At 36.5% G+C, this 19,126-nt stretch overlaps 3 protein-coding genes across 3 annotated transcripts in view; all 3 read right to left on the reverse strand.

Moving 5' to 3' along the window:
* LOC114522249 (neuronal pentraxin-1-like) overlaps positions 1-19,126 on the reverse strand; it is a 29,039-nt gene that overhangs the window by 2,873 nt on the left and 7,040 nt on the right. The window lies entirely within an intron of this gene.
* Positions 253-5,509, reverse strand: LOC114522247 (sushi, von Willebrand factor type A, EGF and pentraxin domain-containing protein 1-like). Its single transcript, XM_028542891.1, has 6 exons — positions 4,881-5,509; positions 4,149-4,384; positions 3,405-3,435; positions 1,802-2,009; positions 1,135-1,538; positions 253-935 (listed from the first exon to the last, which is right to left on the reverse strand). Exons 1-6 carry the CDS (start codon positions 5,014-5,016, stop codon positions 655-657), a joined length of 1,296 nt encoding a protein of 431 aa, XP_028398692.1. The 5' UTR covers positions 5,017-5,509; the 3' UTR covers positions 253-654.
* Positions 7,026-17,891, reverse strand: LOC114522246. The gene is made up of 10 exons (XM_028542890.1): positions 13,238-17,891; positions 12,214-12,244; positions 11,476-11,692; positions 10,628-11,028; positions 10,189-10,435; positions 9,747-9,928; positions 9,463-9,660; positions 8,579-8,843; positions 8,026-8,411; positions 7,026-7,577 (listed from the first exon to the last, which is right to left on the reverse strand). The coding sequence occupies exons 1-10, from the start codon at positions 13,565-13,567 to the stop codon at positions 7,357-7,359; spliced, it is 2,478 nt and encodes an 825-aa protein (XP_028398691.1). The 5' UTR covers positions 13,568-17,891; the 3' UTR covers positions 7,026-7,356.

The following is a 19,126-nucleotide window of genomic DNA, read 5'->3' on the forward strand; positions in this document are numbered from 1 at the left end:
GTGAATTTCGATACAAAAAGCCAGCCATGTGCATGACTTTAAATTTTAATACAAACTTCAACCAGAAACTTGTGCATTAAATATCAATTTTGGTTGTCAAAACAAGCGCACGGCCGCCATCTTAAATTTCTGCAGAGGGACAGAAAACGATATCAGTGACATATCGTTTTCACGTCACAAGTATACGATGAAGAATTTCATAGCGGAGCTCAAGATAAAAATAAATAGTCAAAAAAAATGGAAGTAAAGTTGTCTTCCTGCAGGAATGGTAATATTTGTAGCTACATCATGCAAAATGGAGACCAATGAACCATCCAGATATATCTTCCAGTGTCCTGTATCACTCGACCATGTGGTAGCAATATGGTGCCAGTATGCTGGAGATTCATTCCAAAACCATGGAATCCTTGCTTCTCTAGAGGTTGTAAACATTTATAGCTACGTATAAAAACGTCTACAGTAAAAGCTGGATTGCTTTTTCGTCAGTTTTTAAATTACCTTGTAATGAATCACTACGAGTAGCTATACGACTGAGTAAATCAATGTTAGAATTTACATTAGGAAAACGGCAACCTTTCGTTAGGGCAATCGGCTTCCTTTCAGTATGCATAAGTAAAGCAAGTTTGCTCATTGGAACTAAAATCTAAAAAAATCTCATGAAGTGATATAATTTCTCGTAGCGACTTGCCTTTTTTCACCGCCATCTATTTCCAACGCGAGACTTTCAGCCGTAAGATAAAATGAGAGCAAGCTGGTCCCTGAATCATTTTTGTAGTCAAGAAATTTCTGAAGTTCTGCGTTCAGTTTCAGCGACGCGTTCTTCTCATATTTTACCCACGCTGTGATTGTGAAACCATGGAGTTCTTCTTCATATGTTATGTTATGGACGGACCGATTGTTTTGTGATGGTTTTATGACAATGTCATACTTTGAGTCTAAAAAAAGGTTACGATTATGTTATGAATTCCCTACGTTGATGCGGTGTGAACATCGCAAAGGAAGAGACCGAGAAAATGAAGTACAGCAATGTCTTTTCATGAAGCTCCAGTAGAATTAAGGCTAAACGCAATCACGAGGGAATGGTAAACTCAAGTAAACAGGTGTAAAGGTTAAACGTTCTTCATGAAAACTTACTTTTTCGAAGTGGTTTACACGAGCTTGGTTGTTCCATGACGACCATGCTGTTACAATTGTCCTTAAGAGAACTCCAGGTAAAGACATTTCCAAGTGCTTCTTTATTCAAACAACTTTGGTTTTTTAATTTCCTTTCGGCAGCATCGGCAGACATAAATCTACTCCATACATTTAACTGGCTTAGTTTGCCTGAGAATGAACTCTCTGAATTCCCGTCTGCCGAACTTCCCTGTTCCTGACCTACGACAAAAGCACCTCCAGATTTCAATGTTACATTCGAGCCAAGGTCATCTCCGCTGTAGACCAATGTACCGTCAAGGAAAATAGTGTAGTTTCCAAACTGAGACCACGATGCTCCCACGTGATGCCAATAGCCGTCATTGATTGGCGGGACAAAGAAATACCTGCAATGAAAGGGCACCGTGCTACGTTTTTGCGCTGGGATTTTCTACAGAAATAAGTTAAGAAAGAAAGATAGGCGTACAAGGTTAGGACAGGGGGAGGGATGGACCATTCCCACCGAATTAGTCTAAAATGGTAATTGCCTGATAAGTCGGGCAATTTTTCCTCGAAAGTCGGGTAATTTTCCTGAAATCATCTGTTTGATCCCCTGTCCTGCTTTTAGCATTCAAGTTTCTGTATTCAACAAAACAAATGCACTTCGTACTTTTCCACTCGTTGAACTTTGAGGTACATCTTTTCCCTTTCAACTGAGAATGCAAATTCTTCGGTACCGTTCACAGCATAGGATAAAACTGTCATTTTGTCAGCGTTCAATGTGTTGATCCAAAACATGAATGTCATATCAGACATCTCTGGCACATCGTTGTCCAGCAAAGTAAACTTTTGAACGCTTTCAAAACTCAGATCAAAGTCTGTATACGAATCAAAATTAAAGGAGAACAATTATATCATAGACTATCCGTAAAAATGCTGAGTTGAGGTGGCGTTGCCAGCCTGATGATTTAGTCATGTTATGCAAATTTCAAGGCCGGCGCACACTAGAACTATGTGCTTAAAAAGTCATTCTTGGCCATTGGCACGAATGCCCAAAGTCGCCGGGAAAGTCGCTCGCACACAAGAGCAACTGGCTAAAGCCTATTTTCCACTAGGTGGAATTTTACCCGCGGAGCGGAATTTTTAATTGTCTGCGCGCTTTCACGCAGAACTAATGTGAGAAAAACAAAGAAAAATTCCGCTCCGCGAGCAAAATTCCGCCTAGTGGAAAACTGGCTTAACGCAAATGGCGCGAATGACTTTTTGCTAAGCACACAACTCTAGAGTGCGTCTGCCTTCAAGTTATTACACCATTATTCATTTCTTTAGAAATTCATTGTTTTCACAGTCAATAAACCCCAAAATATTAGCAAAACATGACTAAATTGTCGGGCTGGCTACGCCACTGGTGAGCTGATAAAGAAAATCAAGGAAGAACACGCGTTTCATTGAGACTCACAACCAGGGCGAGGATTACTTGAATCTTCTTTAATCAGGTGAACTTGTTTGGCCGTATTAATTTTACACAACATAAATCGTATCACTCAAAATATTTGTTTTAAGGCCCGCACAATGTCAATCGTATCACTCACAATATTTGTTTTAAGACCCACGCACTGGACGAGACTCGGTAACCCAACACGAATTTTCCATTTTCAGAAGCAAATAAACGCGATTCTGAAAGAACACTTTGAGAGATATGGTTACCAGACCAGTCAAAATGTGCTATCATTCAGTAGTTACCAAGCCATATCACAACATTGTCAAAATTAATAAATTTTCAAAACTGAAAATCGCGTCCAGTGTCTGTGGGTTTTCCACTTACGCGTTTTTCATACGCACGTACACGCACGTAAAAGTCTAAATGCTTGTTTGTACATGTTACCTTTGAAAAAACTTAGTGAATAAATCGAAGGAACTTAGTTTTCTGCATATCTTAGTTTGCATTAGTTGACCTAGATGTTAAATAATATAAATTTAAAAACATTTAAAATTTTCCGTACGTGTACGTGCGTATAAAAAACACGTAAATGGAAAGCAGCCTTAAGTCAACAATGGACTGAAACTACGCGCGTTGAGACAATGATCCATACAGCAGTGTAACTATCATGCTTAAATTTCGAACCCGAAAAATTATAACGAATACAACAAAAATATGGTTAGTTGAGCATTTATAACCATAATTAATAGTATATGCTGTGACATACTTGCAGACAAAGCATATTTCTGATTGGTCAACTGGGCATAAATTGGCGAATCAGAAGCTTACATACCTTCTTCGTTGGCACAGCTGCTATTATATCCCTGCAAAAAAACATCTTAATGAAAAAACTGAAAAGGAAAAATGAGTAACGTCCAAGGCTTGGGCACCCGGAACGAAGGTTTAACTGGATGAACATCGCAGTTTCAAATTGAAATTTATCGGTAGAAATATACTACAATAAAAAAGACTGAACATCCTGATTGTTCAAACTGGCCTAAATAAAAATAGCGCGAAAATGAGTTCATGGGCTACGTATACTCTGGAAAATTTACATGGAGGTGACGTCTATACTAAGTAGGTATATGCCTCGACATAGAATTGTTTAGATCACGCAGATGTTGCAAAACAGTTGTTCAGATCAGGCAGATGTTAAACTAAATTCGCGTCTAAGTTACTTTGCATCACCGTAGTGAAATTCTTACGGGAAATGTTATTCTGATGTTAAATATGTTTTGCAATGTTTTTGAAGGCTCTTTTTTCTGTGCAAAAATCATACGATTAATAATTTAGTTAGATTTAATTAGAGGAGTTTTATTTTCCTCCATTTGTTTGAAGAGTTTATTGACGTCGCGTTGCTGTCCTCGAGTATTTTCTACGGAATAGAGTGCACGATTCGTGCAATAAAACGCCAATTAACATCATTCTCTTGCAATCAATTTGCTATTTAGCATGACCGCATCATCTACTCTGAACCTCTTAAATGATCATTCGTAAAGTATTCATAATAATCATAATCATTTGAAATTGTCTTTACCTTCAATGGTGCAGTTAAATAAACATAGTCGTAAGATGAATTCTTTTCCAACTCTGTCTCTGCTGTCTTATTGCCGATCACGTCGTGTAGCATTTCACAGCGACATTCCTGTTCACGTTGCAATCTTTTCCAGTAATTCACAGATCTGCAACACTGCTCTTTCACACACGACAGTATGCACTGAATTTTGCTTGGAGCGTTTGTTCTCTTCAGAATTGTGCGGTTGAGTCGGAAGCCTGTTAATTCAAAGTGATTAGAAATAATGAATATATGTAGCAATTGAAACTTTTATCGACATGGCTGCAGGAAGAAAAACGTAGGAAGCAGGGAAATAATCAAACAACAACAATTGTAAGTTACATATAAGTGAAAAACCCTCCTTCATCCTGGTTTTCATTTGTCGTAATTCATCGGCGATGGTCTACGATCTATTGTCGGTGATCAATTAAGTATATAATTTTCTTCGATAAACAAAGAATTTTATGCATCAATGACCACCAACAATAGCCATCGCCGATCAATTACGACATATGAAAACAAGGCTTAAACCTGGTTCACACTTCACACTTGCTCCTAAGAATCGGGGATCCATTGTATTATTTTCCGACAGACAAAGGATTTGGCGCACAAGTGATCGCAGACAAAGGGAACCAGGAAAGTGTAGACCAGGCTGAATATACCGTCGGTCGTAATGTATAAGGTACACGGCAGTTTGCCGTTACTTGAAATTACCTTCTTTGTTGGCATCGAAACAGAAATCCAAAGATTCGCTTTGAGGCAGAAATACGAACAGAAGTGAAATTACAAGAATTTGACTCTTGCCAAAACCACGCGTTTTGGGTCGAGGAATACAGTTCCACCACAACATCGATCTTTTCAATAGACTATAGTTTCAATGTTGATTGGGTTTTATGAGGCGAGAAGTCTTCTAATGGTTAAGACTTCCAAACCCTACGAATGCCTGCAAACGTTTTATAGCTAACGTTAGGCAACTTAAGTTGCGCGTCAGATCTAACTAAGCTCTCAGACATGCACCTGCGTTTAAATGCATCCATGAAGACTACCAAGGATACCAAACCAAAACAGTCATATACAAAGCACCTGCTTGCTTTCTGCAAAACCGCGAACACGTCCTGGTGATGGATAATTCGTTTATCGAGTTAAAGGAGTTTCTAATATTACAATTACTGGTGGCAAATATTATGTGGTTGCTTGCATGGGTAGACAATTAGTGTGTGAAACATGACAAATTGAACTTCGTCAGAATATATACTACTTTAGTTTCTGACATTCAGGGAGATCTTTACAAAATATATTTGCCAGGCAAGGTGTTTATAATTAAACCACATCTGAGAGCATTAACGGTAGAGCTTCACACTACGAGGTTCCCTTAAGTTAAAAGCCATATGACAAGCATGAATTTTTTAGGAATATATGATTAATAATTAGTTGCTTTGTTACGTGTATCAATTACGTTTTCAGGCCAGAACTGAAAAAGACAAAGGCGACCAAACGGTATTTAAAAGGCGAATCCTGGTGTCCTGGATTCGTTTTGGATGTTTTAAAATCGACTTGAACGAGACGAACCCTGAATGAATGCAGATGACATCGTCAAGGTCCTTAATTTTCAACTTTGAACACATGGATTATTATTTATTAATGCCATTAACCTTTCCATCAGACACTGTCACTGTCTATATTTAATCTTAATTTCTATATTTAAAACAGAAATGACAGCCAGTAGACATAGGTCTGCGTGTAAAATTTGAATATATTATTAACTATACGAAATGCATAGTGTTATAAAGTATTAAGTTACAAACTGAAGACTGAATTATGCGCTCATAATGCAGCTATATAGTCTATAGATTATATTTATATCTATACGCGATACTAAAGAAATTTTACGATGTTTTGCAACTAAACTCAGCACAAAGTTTTCCAACTAAACTTTGCAATTACGTGAATTTCAGTATGATATTTCTGGCTATGGTAATAATATATTTCCTTCATGTTGTTGTCCAGGGGTCGGTTGTTCGAAAGCGAGTAAAATTTAACCCTGCACTGGTTAGCGTTACCGGCTTTTGAACAACCGGCCCGTAATCTATATATAGCGCATGATGACGATCAACTAGTGCCAAAAAAAGACTAAGAAAAGCACGTGTGACGCCGAGCAAGGAAAAAACGAAGACATTGTCGTTTAAATAATTAAGAAAAATTAAACTACATGTGCTTACTCGATTTTTTAAAATTGCTATAACGTTATCAATATCACCTAGGATACGATATCAGTTTATAACCGATCAGAGTGATGAATAATTTCTGAGGAAACTGGGCTCTTATAATTAGGGTTCGTATCATCCTCGTTCCAGATTTTTGCGTACTGCTTGTGCCACAGTCTAGTCCCTAGGCCTCATTGCGCTGGTTTTGAAAATCCGTGACGTCACCGAATGAAACACGGGCGAGAGGCCTAGCGCAAAATGTTTTCTAATCTTAACGGGCCCATAACCGCTCATTTAATGTTGTCTTTTAGTAAGAATTGTTATTACAAAGTAAATGTTTGCAATTTACAACAAGAACCGTTATAAAGGAAGCAAGAATATTTGAAATTGGCGGATTGTTTTACATGCAGGGAAATCTACATTAATTAGGGGTTCACTGACGTGTCTGCTTTGACCATCAGTCCAATAAGAATACAGAAATATTTTAAATGACAAATTGACTGTATCCCTTAGTGAAAGTAAATTCAAATTTAAAAAAGTACTCAATTGCAAGTGTCTCTTTCGTTTACGGAAAATATTTGACCCGTGGCTAGATAATTACACTTACAGGCTAAAGAAACACATATCTTGTAAAACCTGAATTGAATACGTATAAGCAAGTGAAACTGACTTTATTTAACCAATCTCGTGTCGTCTACTACATAATTATACAATTCATGTCGCACGAAGGTTTCGCATGCTGACGAATTGAGATACATTAGAATTGAGATACTGATACATAAAGTTTACCGGCTATATACGATTAATACTATATGTATATTAGGATATTTCTACAACGTTTATTAACATATTTCTACAAAATACTATAAACCTATTCTTTCGGCTGTAGTTTATTATAGACGCAATAAATACGATAAATATTTTAGTGCCAATGACAATGTTCATTAATTAATCATATATTAAATAATATTCAATAGGAATTATTCTCAATTAATTCCCAAAAGGTTTTCTTCCTTTGCCTCAGTTTGGTACAAGGATGAATTCTTAGTGATATTGTAACACATATTCTCATCCAACATGGCCGCCGGCTGAACGAATCTCCACTTGTAGCCATTCGTTCCCTGACCGCGGATAAATCTGGCATAGATAACCGTTTCATTGAACTTTTTTTCACACCATTCATCTCGCAGATGCTGTACTCGATATTCTGAAGTATAAATTAGAAATAAAAACCAATTCCTACTGAAGTAAACACAGATATAGTAAAGGTTAAAACGAGGAAGGTTCAAGTCTTCAATTCTGACGAGAAGGGACTATTTGCAACCATGACACAAACATGCGATTTACAACCAAACTGAGAATAAAATTTCTACTGATACGCAAGTTATACGGTATGTATACGTGGTCTTTTGAAAGGGAGAAAGGCGGGCAAAGAGGTTATATTATTTTTGATGGACGATGGTTATAAGTTCACCACTTAACATATAGTTGCGTTTTTCTTCTTCTCATTTTTTGCTATACAGTTGTTAAAGTTACTGGAGGTGCATGATCTCTACATATTTGCTACCGTTTCGTAATCCACGTTTATAATATAAGAATATAATAATGACATGCAAGATGAACTTAACAAGTGTGCACGTGTGTCACATGAATACCTGGAATCTCTGCTTCGGATCCGTTCCGTATAGTCACGCTACCAAACAAATGTTTGGTTCTGATATTTCTCCATTGGAGAAGATTTCCGTTAACATTGATGACCCCAGATGCCATTCCTTGAATAACATTGACTGTCAAAAATTGCCTCCAGAGATTCAACCCTGCGAGGCTTCCTTTAAACGCTTGTTGGCCTTGAAAACCCCCGCCATGAGAATCCATTTCCTGTCCAAGAACTACGGTACCGTTGGCAGGTATAATGTGACCATTGGTTCCGTTATCACTCGTCCCCAGTTTTTCCCCATCTTGATAAATCTCGTGCAAACCATCGCTGTTTCTCCACTGCAGGCAATAGAAATGCCACGAATCAGGGGTCAACACCTTCTCTCTTAAAAGGATAAATTATTTTTTAACATACACGATGCGATATAATAAATATATTCAATTTAAGACTTAATTAACTTATTTATTAAATTCGTTCTACTAACTACTTATAGTACGGTATGGTATATAATGCAGTAATCAATATTATATTATAGGATTTATTTCACAAACCTCTTATTTACTACCGCATTCGTGAGATCTTTATAATTGAGAAGAAAGACCAAATCTGATTTCGTTTTATGGTAATACACCAAGATTTCGTCTGGATCATTGTTAGTGGAGTAGGCAAATATTCCAGACACCTCATTTGTAGCCGGGAATTTCGCCCAAAAACAAAGGGAAAAGACCGAGATTTGGTAGGTAAAGACGTTTTCTATCTTGACGTAGTTTTTATCTGAAGCCTCAAGAAAAGTCATCTGAAACTCAGACTCTGTTCCTGGGAAAAAATGAATAAGCATAGGATAATAGGATACAGCTAGCCATTGAAACTTTCGCAAGTTTTCGTATAGTCAGCTTTAGCAATGCAATATCTCCAACATTGAAATTTAATTGTTTTTTCGAGTGTTTGTGACCATGCAATCACGTATAAAAATAACACCGTAGAAATGCATTCACTTGTCGGGATTATTAAAATAGCGGGGTTTTTCGCTCGTGTATAAATGGCCCTAATGCGGGGTGTGCGGTTATAGGCGACATTTGGCTTAATTCCAGTCAATTCGGAGAAAAATATCACATATATGCCGATGGAAGCCTAAGAAAAAACTAGTGTGTTTATCTGAAACCAAACTGTGTGGGCAAAAATGACTCAATGCTGTCCGCTGTTGCAGTTCATATCAGTTTACGTAATTCTAGATGTGGTTGCAGGGCCTTTCAAATATGTTTAATGCATGCATCGAATGCACCATCCAGCGAGTATCCCATTATGCGTTCAGAGGCATTTCGACCGGAGTGTGACTAACTGCATGGAGCTATAAGCGGTTGAGACTTAGAAAACGTTTGCTTTAAAACCTATGAACAAACCATATAATAGGTTACGTATAATAGGTTACACTTACGAGAATTGTGTATATCATACGGCGTTTCTTGAAATTCTATAGAATTATCGTCTTCAACCTTCGACTTTATTCCATACCACGCAAAGACATTACCGTTTTCAAACAATGGTCCTTTGTTTGCCATCAATGATAAAGCATGTCCATCAATTTCATAGTTCCAGATATTGAGTCTACTTTGAGAGCTGTCTTCGTATCCATCTGAAAAATATATAACAGCTAATGATCACACTGATCTATTTTACTCATAATAACACTGGATTCCCAGGCTGGAGATCGCATCTTACTTAATTGGAGGTAACGTTTTCTTCCTGCAGGAATGGTGATATTTGTAGCTACATCATGCATAATGGAGACCAATGAACCATCCAGATATATCTTCCAGTGTCCTGTATCACTCGACCATGTGGTAGCAATATGGTGCCAGTATGCTGGAGATTCATTCCAAAACCATGGAATCCTTGCTTCTCTAGAGGTTGATGATATTGGGTTATGGGGAATAAGGTTATGGGGAATAAGTGAACTCAATATTAAATAACACTCTTAAATCTCCCTTAAAGCAGTCAACTTGAATATTATGCACTGAATATGTAGTTGTAAACAGTATCTTTGTTTTAAGGTTAAAAACATTTAGTTTGTTAGAAGTGTGTGCTGTGCATCTTTTTATTTCCTGAATAAAAATATCTACAGTACAAGCAGGATTGCTTTTTTGTGTTTTTAAAACCTTGCCTTTTTTCAGCTCCATTTATTTCCAAGGTGAGACTTTCAGCCGTAAGATAAAATGAGAGCAAGCTGGTCCCTGAAGCGTTTTTGTAGTCAACAAATTTCTGAAGTTCTGCGTTCAGTTTCAGCGACGCGTTCTTCTCGTATTTTACCCACGCTGTGATTGTGAAACCATCGAGTTCTTCATCATATGTTATGTTATGGACGGACCGTTTGTTTTGTGATGGTTTTATGACAATGTCATACCTCGGGTCTAAAAAACCATGAATTCCTTACGTTGATGCATGCGGTGTGAACATCGCAAAGGAAGAGACCGAGAAAAAGAAGTACAGCAATGTCTTTTCATGAAGCGTTAGTAGAATTAAGGCTAAACGCAATCACGGGGGAATGGTGAATCCAAGTAAATAGGTGTTAAGGTTATTAAACGCTCTTCATGAAAACTTACTTTTTCGAAGCGGCTTACACGAGCTTGGCTGTTCCATGACGACCATGCTGTTACAATTGTCCTTAAGAGAACTCCAAGTAAAGACATTTCCAAGTGCTTCTTTATTGAAACAACTTTGGTTTTTTAATTTCATTTCGGCAGCATCGGCAGACATAAATCTACTCCATACATTTAACTGGCTCAGTTTGCCAGAGAATGAACTCTCTGAATTCCCGTCTGAGCTTCCCAGTTTCTGACCTACGACAAAAGCACCTCCAGATTTCAATGGTAAATTCGAGCCAAGTTCATCGCCGCTGTAGACCAATGTACCGTCAAGGAAAATAGTGTAGTTTCCAAGCCGAGACATTGATGCTCCCACGTGATGCCAATAGCCGTCATTGATTGGCGGGACAAAGAAATACCTGAAATTATAGATCAGTGTCTCTGGGATTTCCATCCACAAGGAATCGATGAAACAATTAAAGTCAGTTCTCTCCCCTTATCTGTGCCACTGACATGCATTGCATTTGTAAGTATTGAAAAAACTCTCCACGAGGGAGGGTACTGTGTATTCTTAGAAATTTGCAGATAATGGTTGAACTGTTGTAAATCATGTCTCATTTGCATTTAATGGGTAGACAATTTAGTTATCAGTTGTTAATAAGCTTACGTTCGATCTTTCCTGCTTTTATCACACTTTTTAACAAAACAAAATACAATTATTAATTGAGTGAAAATTAATTTAGGATTTGAGAAGTTTATTTTTTATGTCTATCAAAACTCTGTGAAATCGTGGAAGGATTTTTAGTAACAAGTGGTTTAGCGATCGAAGGTTTCATGAAAAAAAGTAAAACAAATGCACTTCATACTTTTCCAATTGTTGAACTTTGAGGTACATCTTTTCCCTTTCAACCGAGAATGCAAATTCTTCGGTACCGCCCACAGCATAGGATAAAACTGTCATTTTGTCAGCGTTCAATGTGTTGATCCAAAACATGAGTGTCATATCAGACATCTCTGGCACGTTGTTGTCCAGCAAAGTAAACTTTTGAACGCTTTCAAAACTCAGATCAAAGTCACCTGGGACTATAGGCAAAAAAAATCATCATAAAAATGAAATGGGGCTGCAAAGCCGAAGGTTGAGTTACACGGAGAGGCACATATAGCATTTGGACATTCGGAAAAGCCAACGTCAAATAGATTGCAGGTGGTCATGGGAATTATACACTGCCTCGTCGTGTATACCTAGACTGTCTCGTTTCTACTTATATATATCTAAACATAATCTGAATAATGTCCATACATATGATCATCTTCCAATAAGCTCAGTATAATAAACATTATATGGGTTTTCAAAATCCTCTATTCTGATTGGTTGACGAGCGGTCCGTAAAAACCCATATCCGGACCGTGGTATTCCGTATCTGGACCAATATCCCGGATGTCTCGTGCAGTTCAGCCATATAATAGAGAGATTATTGACCTCGTTTGTTCGTTCTGTACTGTGAAATATAAGACCGAGGTTTTTTGCATACTAAAAAGCCTCGGTCTGATATTTCACAGTACAGACCTCACCTTCGGTCAGGCAATAATAAGTTAATATATACCTTTGATATTGACACAGCTGCTTTTGTGTCTCTGTCAAAAAAAGATGGCAATCTTAATGCGAAACGAAATACATTTGAAACATAAGACTTATGACTTAAACATAAACATAAGACTAATGCGAGTGGGACTTGGGACAAGAACAAGCGACTTTAAAGGCTAAAGCCTACACATACACCGCATTTGTAACTCTAAATGTAATCCAATGTGTTTATTAAATAACACCATGGAAACGCCACACAAGCAGCTGTCCATGAAGTTTTGCACAGAAATAGTTCGAACCACACAAAATACATTAACTAACTAACCGTATACTATTTCTGTGACTTTTTCTCTGGAGGCCGGATTAGATTTAGATCCATAAAAAACGTATTTTAATGATAGCTACTATAAGTAAATTTTACTGCGAAAACTGGGATCGAATTTTCAACACTTTAATTAAACTAGGAGAATAAAGTTTTAAGCGGAGAATGTATGATATTGCTCAAAAGTTTCGCAGGAAAGGGCTGCGACTTTTAGCCGAAGTTCAAGAATCAGTAATGGTATTGTAAAGAGCAAAGTAAATAAGAGCAATAATGTACTATTTCATAAAAAAGTATTAAAATTAACATCACAAATTAAACTGTAGTTCCTTTTCATGGAACCTGTAGTGTGCTTTATTTGAAGCACATTTTCTATACTCTAGCCAGTGGCGTAGCCAGCGCGACAATTTAGTCATGCTATGCTAGTATTTTGGTGTTCGTTGACTGTGAAAACAATGAATTTCTAAAGAAATGAATAATGATAATAATATAAAATTTGCATAGCTTGACTAAATCGTCAGGCTGGCTACCCCCACTCTATAGCTCTGTAGCTAAAATATTAAAAAATTTAGAAACAGTGTCAATGGAGAAAAAATACGTTTCAGAATAAACTTTAATGCCTTAATTGTTAAAACAACTGTCAATTTCACACCACAGTTATGCGAGGTAAGTCAAAATGCAAAAACATCTAAATGTTCATGTAAAAAACCTTTCATTTTCTTACCTTTCCGACTATGTAAAGATGGTCGAATTCAGGATTACGTATTCTTTCATTAGCGTTAGATGTTTTTGGAAGTGTGGAATTGTTGAGTTCACACAGACCTTTACCAATTCCAGATGTTTTGTAATTTACCGATTCACACGATCCATCATCAACGCAATGCAGGGCACATTCTAACTCGTTGTTCGTCAGTTGCTTCGTGTCTATGACATGATTACCCAAGTGCTCTTGTTGAATTTTGCGAAAGAAAGCGTGGCTAATATTTTGGCATTCACTTGGCTGCGGTATTTTTACGATTAAAAAAAGCGCGAAGAAGACCAGGATGACAGCCATTGTGAATGACGATATGCTTTTTAGAAAATACGTTCACCGTTTGCTGAGACCCGTTCACACAAAGCACCAGGTGTTGAATGTTGCGTTTATTTAAGGTGTCGCCCAAAAACGTGCAAAGCTAAAGACCATATATAAGGTCAAGATCATACATGCAGACAGGCTGTCTTGTTTAAACTGGTCAAAAGAGAGTCTATGTTCACAATTGAATGATTGAACCTAGGGTAAATAAAACTATACAAACAGAATTTTGACAAGGTATTCATGCAGCACTGATAATAAACCGCTCGTCAGTGTTGTCACTGTTCTGAAAATATAGTCTCGAAAATACACAGTTATAAGACTTCTCGTCATTTTGAGCTATCCATGAGCGTTCACCACGAGGGTAAAAATACATGACTAACTTCAGTTTTTTACGACTGGCATGCACTTAGCCTTGGGTCCGAAGGTCGAGAAGATTTTGAAGGCTGGTTTCCACCTGGAGGAAATTTTCGATCCGAATTTCCGCCAACATTATAGTCTCTACACAGCCGAGACCCTCGCTATTTTGCTATAGTTTTGTCTGAATGGAGTAGAATGAAGTCAAAGGCGGTCCTCTACTACGGTCCGTGCGATCGCACCCCAACATTTTAGAGAGCTCTATACCATAGTCTCTTTACTGAAACTGAATTGTGTGATGTAAATTCGCGTGAGCTGTCAGCTGAGAGAGCTGAAAGAGCGCACTGTTGGCAATGTAAATTCATTTCAGCTTAGCGAGCGATAAAGGTGCACTGTTGACTCAACTGAGGCTAAGGGTGCGTGGTGAACTTCATCAGAATACATACTACTTCAGTTTCTGACATTTAGAGAGATCTTTACAAAATATATTTGCCAGGCAAGGTGTTTATAATCAAACCACATCTGAGAGCATTAACGGTAGAGCTTAACACTACGAGGTTCCCTTAAGTTAAAAGCCATATGATATGCATGAATATTTTAGAAATATATGATTAATAATGAGTTGCTTTGTTACGTGCATCAATTACGTTTTCAGGCCAGAACTGAAAAAGATGAAAGCGACGGCACGGTGTTTAAAAGGCAACTTCTGGTGTCATGAATTCGTTGTGGATGTTTTAAAATCGACTTGAACGAGGCAAACCGAGAATTAATGCATCGTCAAGGTGCTTAATTTTCGCCTTTGAACACATGCATTATTAATGCCATTAACCTTTCCATCAGAAACTGTCATTGCCTATATACTTAAAACAGAAATGACAGCCAAAGACATAGGTTTGCGTGTAAAATTTGAATATATTATAAACTATACGAAATGCATAGTGTTATGTTTACAAAATATTCAGTTACAAACTGAAATGACTGTGGACAATAGACTGAATTATGCGTTCATAATGCAGCTATGTAGTCTATAGATTGATTTTATATCTATACGCGATACTAAAGAAATTTTACAATGTTTTGCAACTAAACTCAGTACAATGTTTTCCAACTAAACTTAGCAATCACGCGAATTTCAGTATGATATTTCTGGCTATGGTAATAATATATTTCCTTCATGTTGTTGTCCATGGGCCGGTTGTTCGAAAGCGGGTTAAATTTAGTAATTTACTGAACCCTGCATGGGTTAGCGTTAGCTGGGTTCTGAACAACCGGCCTGTGATCTATATATAGCGCATATGGTTATGATGAACTAGTGCCAAAAAAGACGGGGGGAAGTCGTGCGAAGCTGAGCAACACAAAAAACGAAGACATTGTCGTTTAAATAATTGAGAAAAATTAAACTACATGTGCTTACTCGATTTTCGATTTCAGTTTAAAATTGCTATAATTTAATTAATATCACCTAGGATACGATATCAGTTTATAACCGATCAGAGTGATGAATAATTTTTGAGGAAGCTGGGCTCTTATAATTCAACATATCCTCACACGTAGAATTAGGGATTATCCTTAAATGTCAAATTTGCTAAGATTAAGGATATGTCTTAAATTAATGACGCAAATGAGCGCGCGTATATATAGCTTCCTGGGCACACGCACATGGCTACGATTTTGTCAATATGGCGGATGTTCCAGCTTCGAACTTCGGTAAGTCATTAAATTTTCATGACTTTACACAGCTATTGAATATTCAATTTCTAAAGTTTATTATGAAAAAATGCAACGTGAATAAGTAGTGTTTATTCTAATGATTATATGTATGCTCATTTGTTGTATATTACCTGAAAATATAAAGTAAATATGAACATTGAACATCTATGCTAGTCATGTTGAAATTTGAAGGACAAATAAGGTTCTAAATACAGCTCAATAAAAAGCTGGCTTATGATGTATATAAGATCGTAATTTTGCAGTTGTATTGTGTCGTTTTTTTTACAGCTTTGCGGTCCAGTGTAGTCTTATAGTTGAGCTTAATTAAACCAGGGTAATGCCATGAAACTCTGTGCCGATCGAAAATATGCCAGTAATAATAACTATAGATAGTATTGTAATTTGTCAAACTAATACCAATTTTCTTCAAATTCTGGTATAGAGGGGTACATTGCTGAGTTGACAAGACATTTTTAAGTGTTTAAAAACAGCAGATACGAGAACATATTGTCAAAATTGTCTGGCATTAATCAGACAGGGTATAAAATAACAAAGAAGGGCATATTTTTTACTTTCACATGACATGCACTCTCACAACTCTCGGCGCATTGACATTGTAGTCAACTAGTCTGCAAGGAAACACAGTTAACTCTCGGCACATTGTACTCAACTAGTTTGGAAGGAAACACAGTTATTTCTTGTCAGATTGGGTGGATTGTTCACAATATAGTCTATATGTAACTGAATTTATGTTTGGTGGAAAATTTTCATGCAAGATACAGTAGCATCATTTATGTTCTCACTAAGTCATAAGCTTTGTGTGTATAGTTATAAACATATCAGTTGAATATCTTTGTGTTGATACATACTTGGAGTAACATGATACAAGCATTGATATTAGCCTGAGTGCATTGCACCAACATAGAACAAAATTATCACAAAAGATTACAGCAACATAGAAGGAACTAGATTATTCCAAAATATCACATACTTGAACAGATTTCACCATGTATTAAATATATAAAGTTTAAAGGTGATCTCCAGTTCGTTCTGTGCATCGGTTCTGCTCATAACAAAGGGGAACTCACCGATATAAACATTGCCCAAATATCGCATCTTTCGAACTTTTTCTGAATTGAAACTCTGGTTTATATTCATTTACGAGCATAACAAACCAGAACAGTGTAAGATATTCAGTTAGTATATCATATTTTACAAATATAGCAGTTCGAAATGTAAACAAAGCGTTTGTTTACATTACGGACTGGAGATCACCATTAAAAGCATAGTGATCTTTGGCATGATGTTTTCTTCTAGTTTGATAAAAAAGCTATCCAATGGTTGAAAGAAAGTGTCATTATATAAATTTAAATTGAACATTGAAATAACCTTTTTATATGATCCCAGCTAGGGGTGCAACCACCAGAACTTGGTTCCGGCCAGACCTCAGATGTTTTAAGGTTCCGGCCAGAACCGTTGAAAAAGGCACAGCCAGAACTGTTTTATTTCTATACATTGTTATAGTCATAAAAAAGAAACAAAACTTTATAGCATCTCTAAACTTCTAATTGTCCAATGCTAGGTTTATTAACATGTTAAGGTGTGTGACATATACTCCAAATAAGTAACTTAGGTCTAGCGAAACTTTGGAATGTTATCTTTTCAACTACTGAAAGTGTTTGGAAAATTTTTAAAAGAATCTATGGAAGGGAAACATTCAAAATTGCAAAAATCACGTTTTATCAATTTGAAATATTTCCCTTCCACAGAATTTTTTTAAAATTTTATAAGCACTTCCTTTCAGTAGTTGTAAAAGATCTATGAAATAAAAAATGGATGTCACCAAACTTTTTTGGGAGTTACAGCGACCTAAAGCCAAAATATCCGCCATGTTGTAACGTCATGATTGCCATAGCAACACGAGTTAAGAAACATATTAGAAAATTTTTGAACACGTTAAATTTTGCTTTATCAATATCGCAGACCTTTACTCTTCCAGTAGTTACTTGTTGACCAAATTGAAAGACGTCAAAAACTTTTTTTAAGAGTCTATCTTATCCAGCCGCATCTTTGGCCTCATTTGAACTACTCCTAATCTATTTATCTCAATATGCTGCTGAAGGACAGCCAGAAAAATTTTGACTATAGAAAAACAAACGTGTCTTCGTCAACATATACCAGGTGGCGCAAAAAAAGTTGACTTGTTTGATAAATTATAACATACTCGTTTCTCCATGATTTAATGCTTCAGGGAAACATGTAATAAAACAGAAAATAAAACGACCTTGCCACTCTTTAATATGCCATTTTTACCTAATTTTTACATTTTTCAAAAGTGCATATTTAAATTGAACCTGCGATATCTCGGTCAAAGCTGCATGAAAAACCTTATGCTATATATCAAAATTTAAGTTAGACATTGGTGAATATAAAAAAACATGATTTCATTGTAGTAGCTTTTTTAATTTTAGAGTTATATTGAGTCAACAGGATTACTTTTTTTGCGCTACACGGTATATGAACACATTTGTAAAGTTGTGAGTTCCAATTTTTAGAAGAGTCGATGATTTTTGACACAAAAATCGCCGACCCTTCTAAAAACTGAAACTTACTACTTTACAGAGAAGCACTACACATCAAAAAACGCGAACCCATACTAAACTAGAAAATACATGCATGCATACATTCTTACAAAGTGAGACATATATAAGCTACAATATAAGCATCTATCTATCTATCTATCTATCTATCTATCTATTTATCTATCTATCTAACTATCTATCTATCTATCACAAACCTCTTCGCAAAACGTTCTCATATTCAGTCAAATTTACGTATTAAATATTACTTGCGAAACAAATTACGCGAGCAAGTTTCATCTAATGGGGATGCACGCATTTAGTAACTTGCCGTGCATGCGCATGAAAAAAGTGGGTACACTAAATCATCAGACTAAATACAGTTAATCTATAGCTTTTAATCTATTGTTGCTTTCTCATTGCATCTCAGATTTTCCATATTTAATCTTATTGTCTTACTGTAATCACACAAAATCACAGATTTAAGAGAAAAAATCTACTGTGAAAGTTAGGTCGCTATTTTTCGTATTTGTTGAGTGAAGCTAAAAATAAAGCAAAAATGTTATAGCATAAGTTGACTGCAATGTTTTTTTAAATTGTAACCTTTGTTTTTCAGAATTTTCTGCTGTGGTGACAGAGAAATCAAATGAGGTATATTCAGTATTTAGGTCATTTTCTGACTAGCTTAATTGCTCAATCAGTTTTCTGTAACGTTTCACCAACAACAAGCACATTTTTTGGTTTAGTTACTCGTAGTGTTATGTTTGATTGGCTTGAGCTGACTAGTTTTCCAACGACATACATTTTGGACTTGTGTTTTCTGTTGAAAGCTAGCCTAGCCGGCACCAACAAAACCGGTTCATGCACACCTGTCCATAAAAAAATTAATGTATTT

Source organism: Dendronephthya gigantea, unplaced genomic scaffold, assembly GCF_004324835.1.
Source record: "Dendronephthya gigantea isolate DGI-Jeju-01 unplaced genomic scaffold, DenGig_1.0 000022F, whole genome shotgun sequence".
Lineage (NCBI taxonomy): Eukaryota > Metazoa > Cnidaria > Anthozoa > Malacalcyonacea > Nephtheidae > Dendronephthya > Dendronephthya gigantea.

Bases quoted from the DNA above. Each gene is read 5' to 3' on its own strand.
- LOC114522246 (XM_028542890.1), bottom strand. From the start codon at position 13,567: ATGGCTGTCATCCTGGTCTTCTTCGCGCTTTTTTTAATCGTAAAAATA. The intron at 11,693-12,213 runs GTATATATTAAC...TTTTGCCTATAG, and splicing joins CAGCTGTGTCAATATCAAAG to TCCCAGGTGACTTTGATCTG. The intron at 9,929-10,188 runs GCAAGGTTTTAA...ATCAACCTCTAG, and splicing joins ATAAATGGAGCTGAAAAAAG to AGAAGCAAGGATTCCATGGT.
- LOC114522247 (XM_028542891.1), bottom strand. From the start codon at position 5,016: ATGTTGTGGTGGAACTGTATTCCTCGACCCAAAACGCGTGGTTTTGGC. The intron at 3,436-4,148 runs GTAAAGACAATT...GTTTTTTTGCAG, and splicing joins ATTTAACTGCACCATTGAAG to GGATATAATAGCAGCTGTGC. The intron at 936-1,134 runs GTAAGTTTTCAT...ACCTTTTTTTAG, and splicing joins GTGTAAACCACTTCGAAAAA to ACTCAAAGTATGACATTGTC.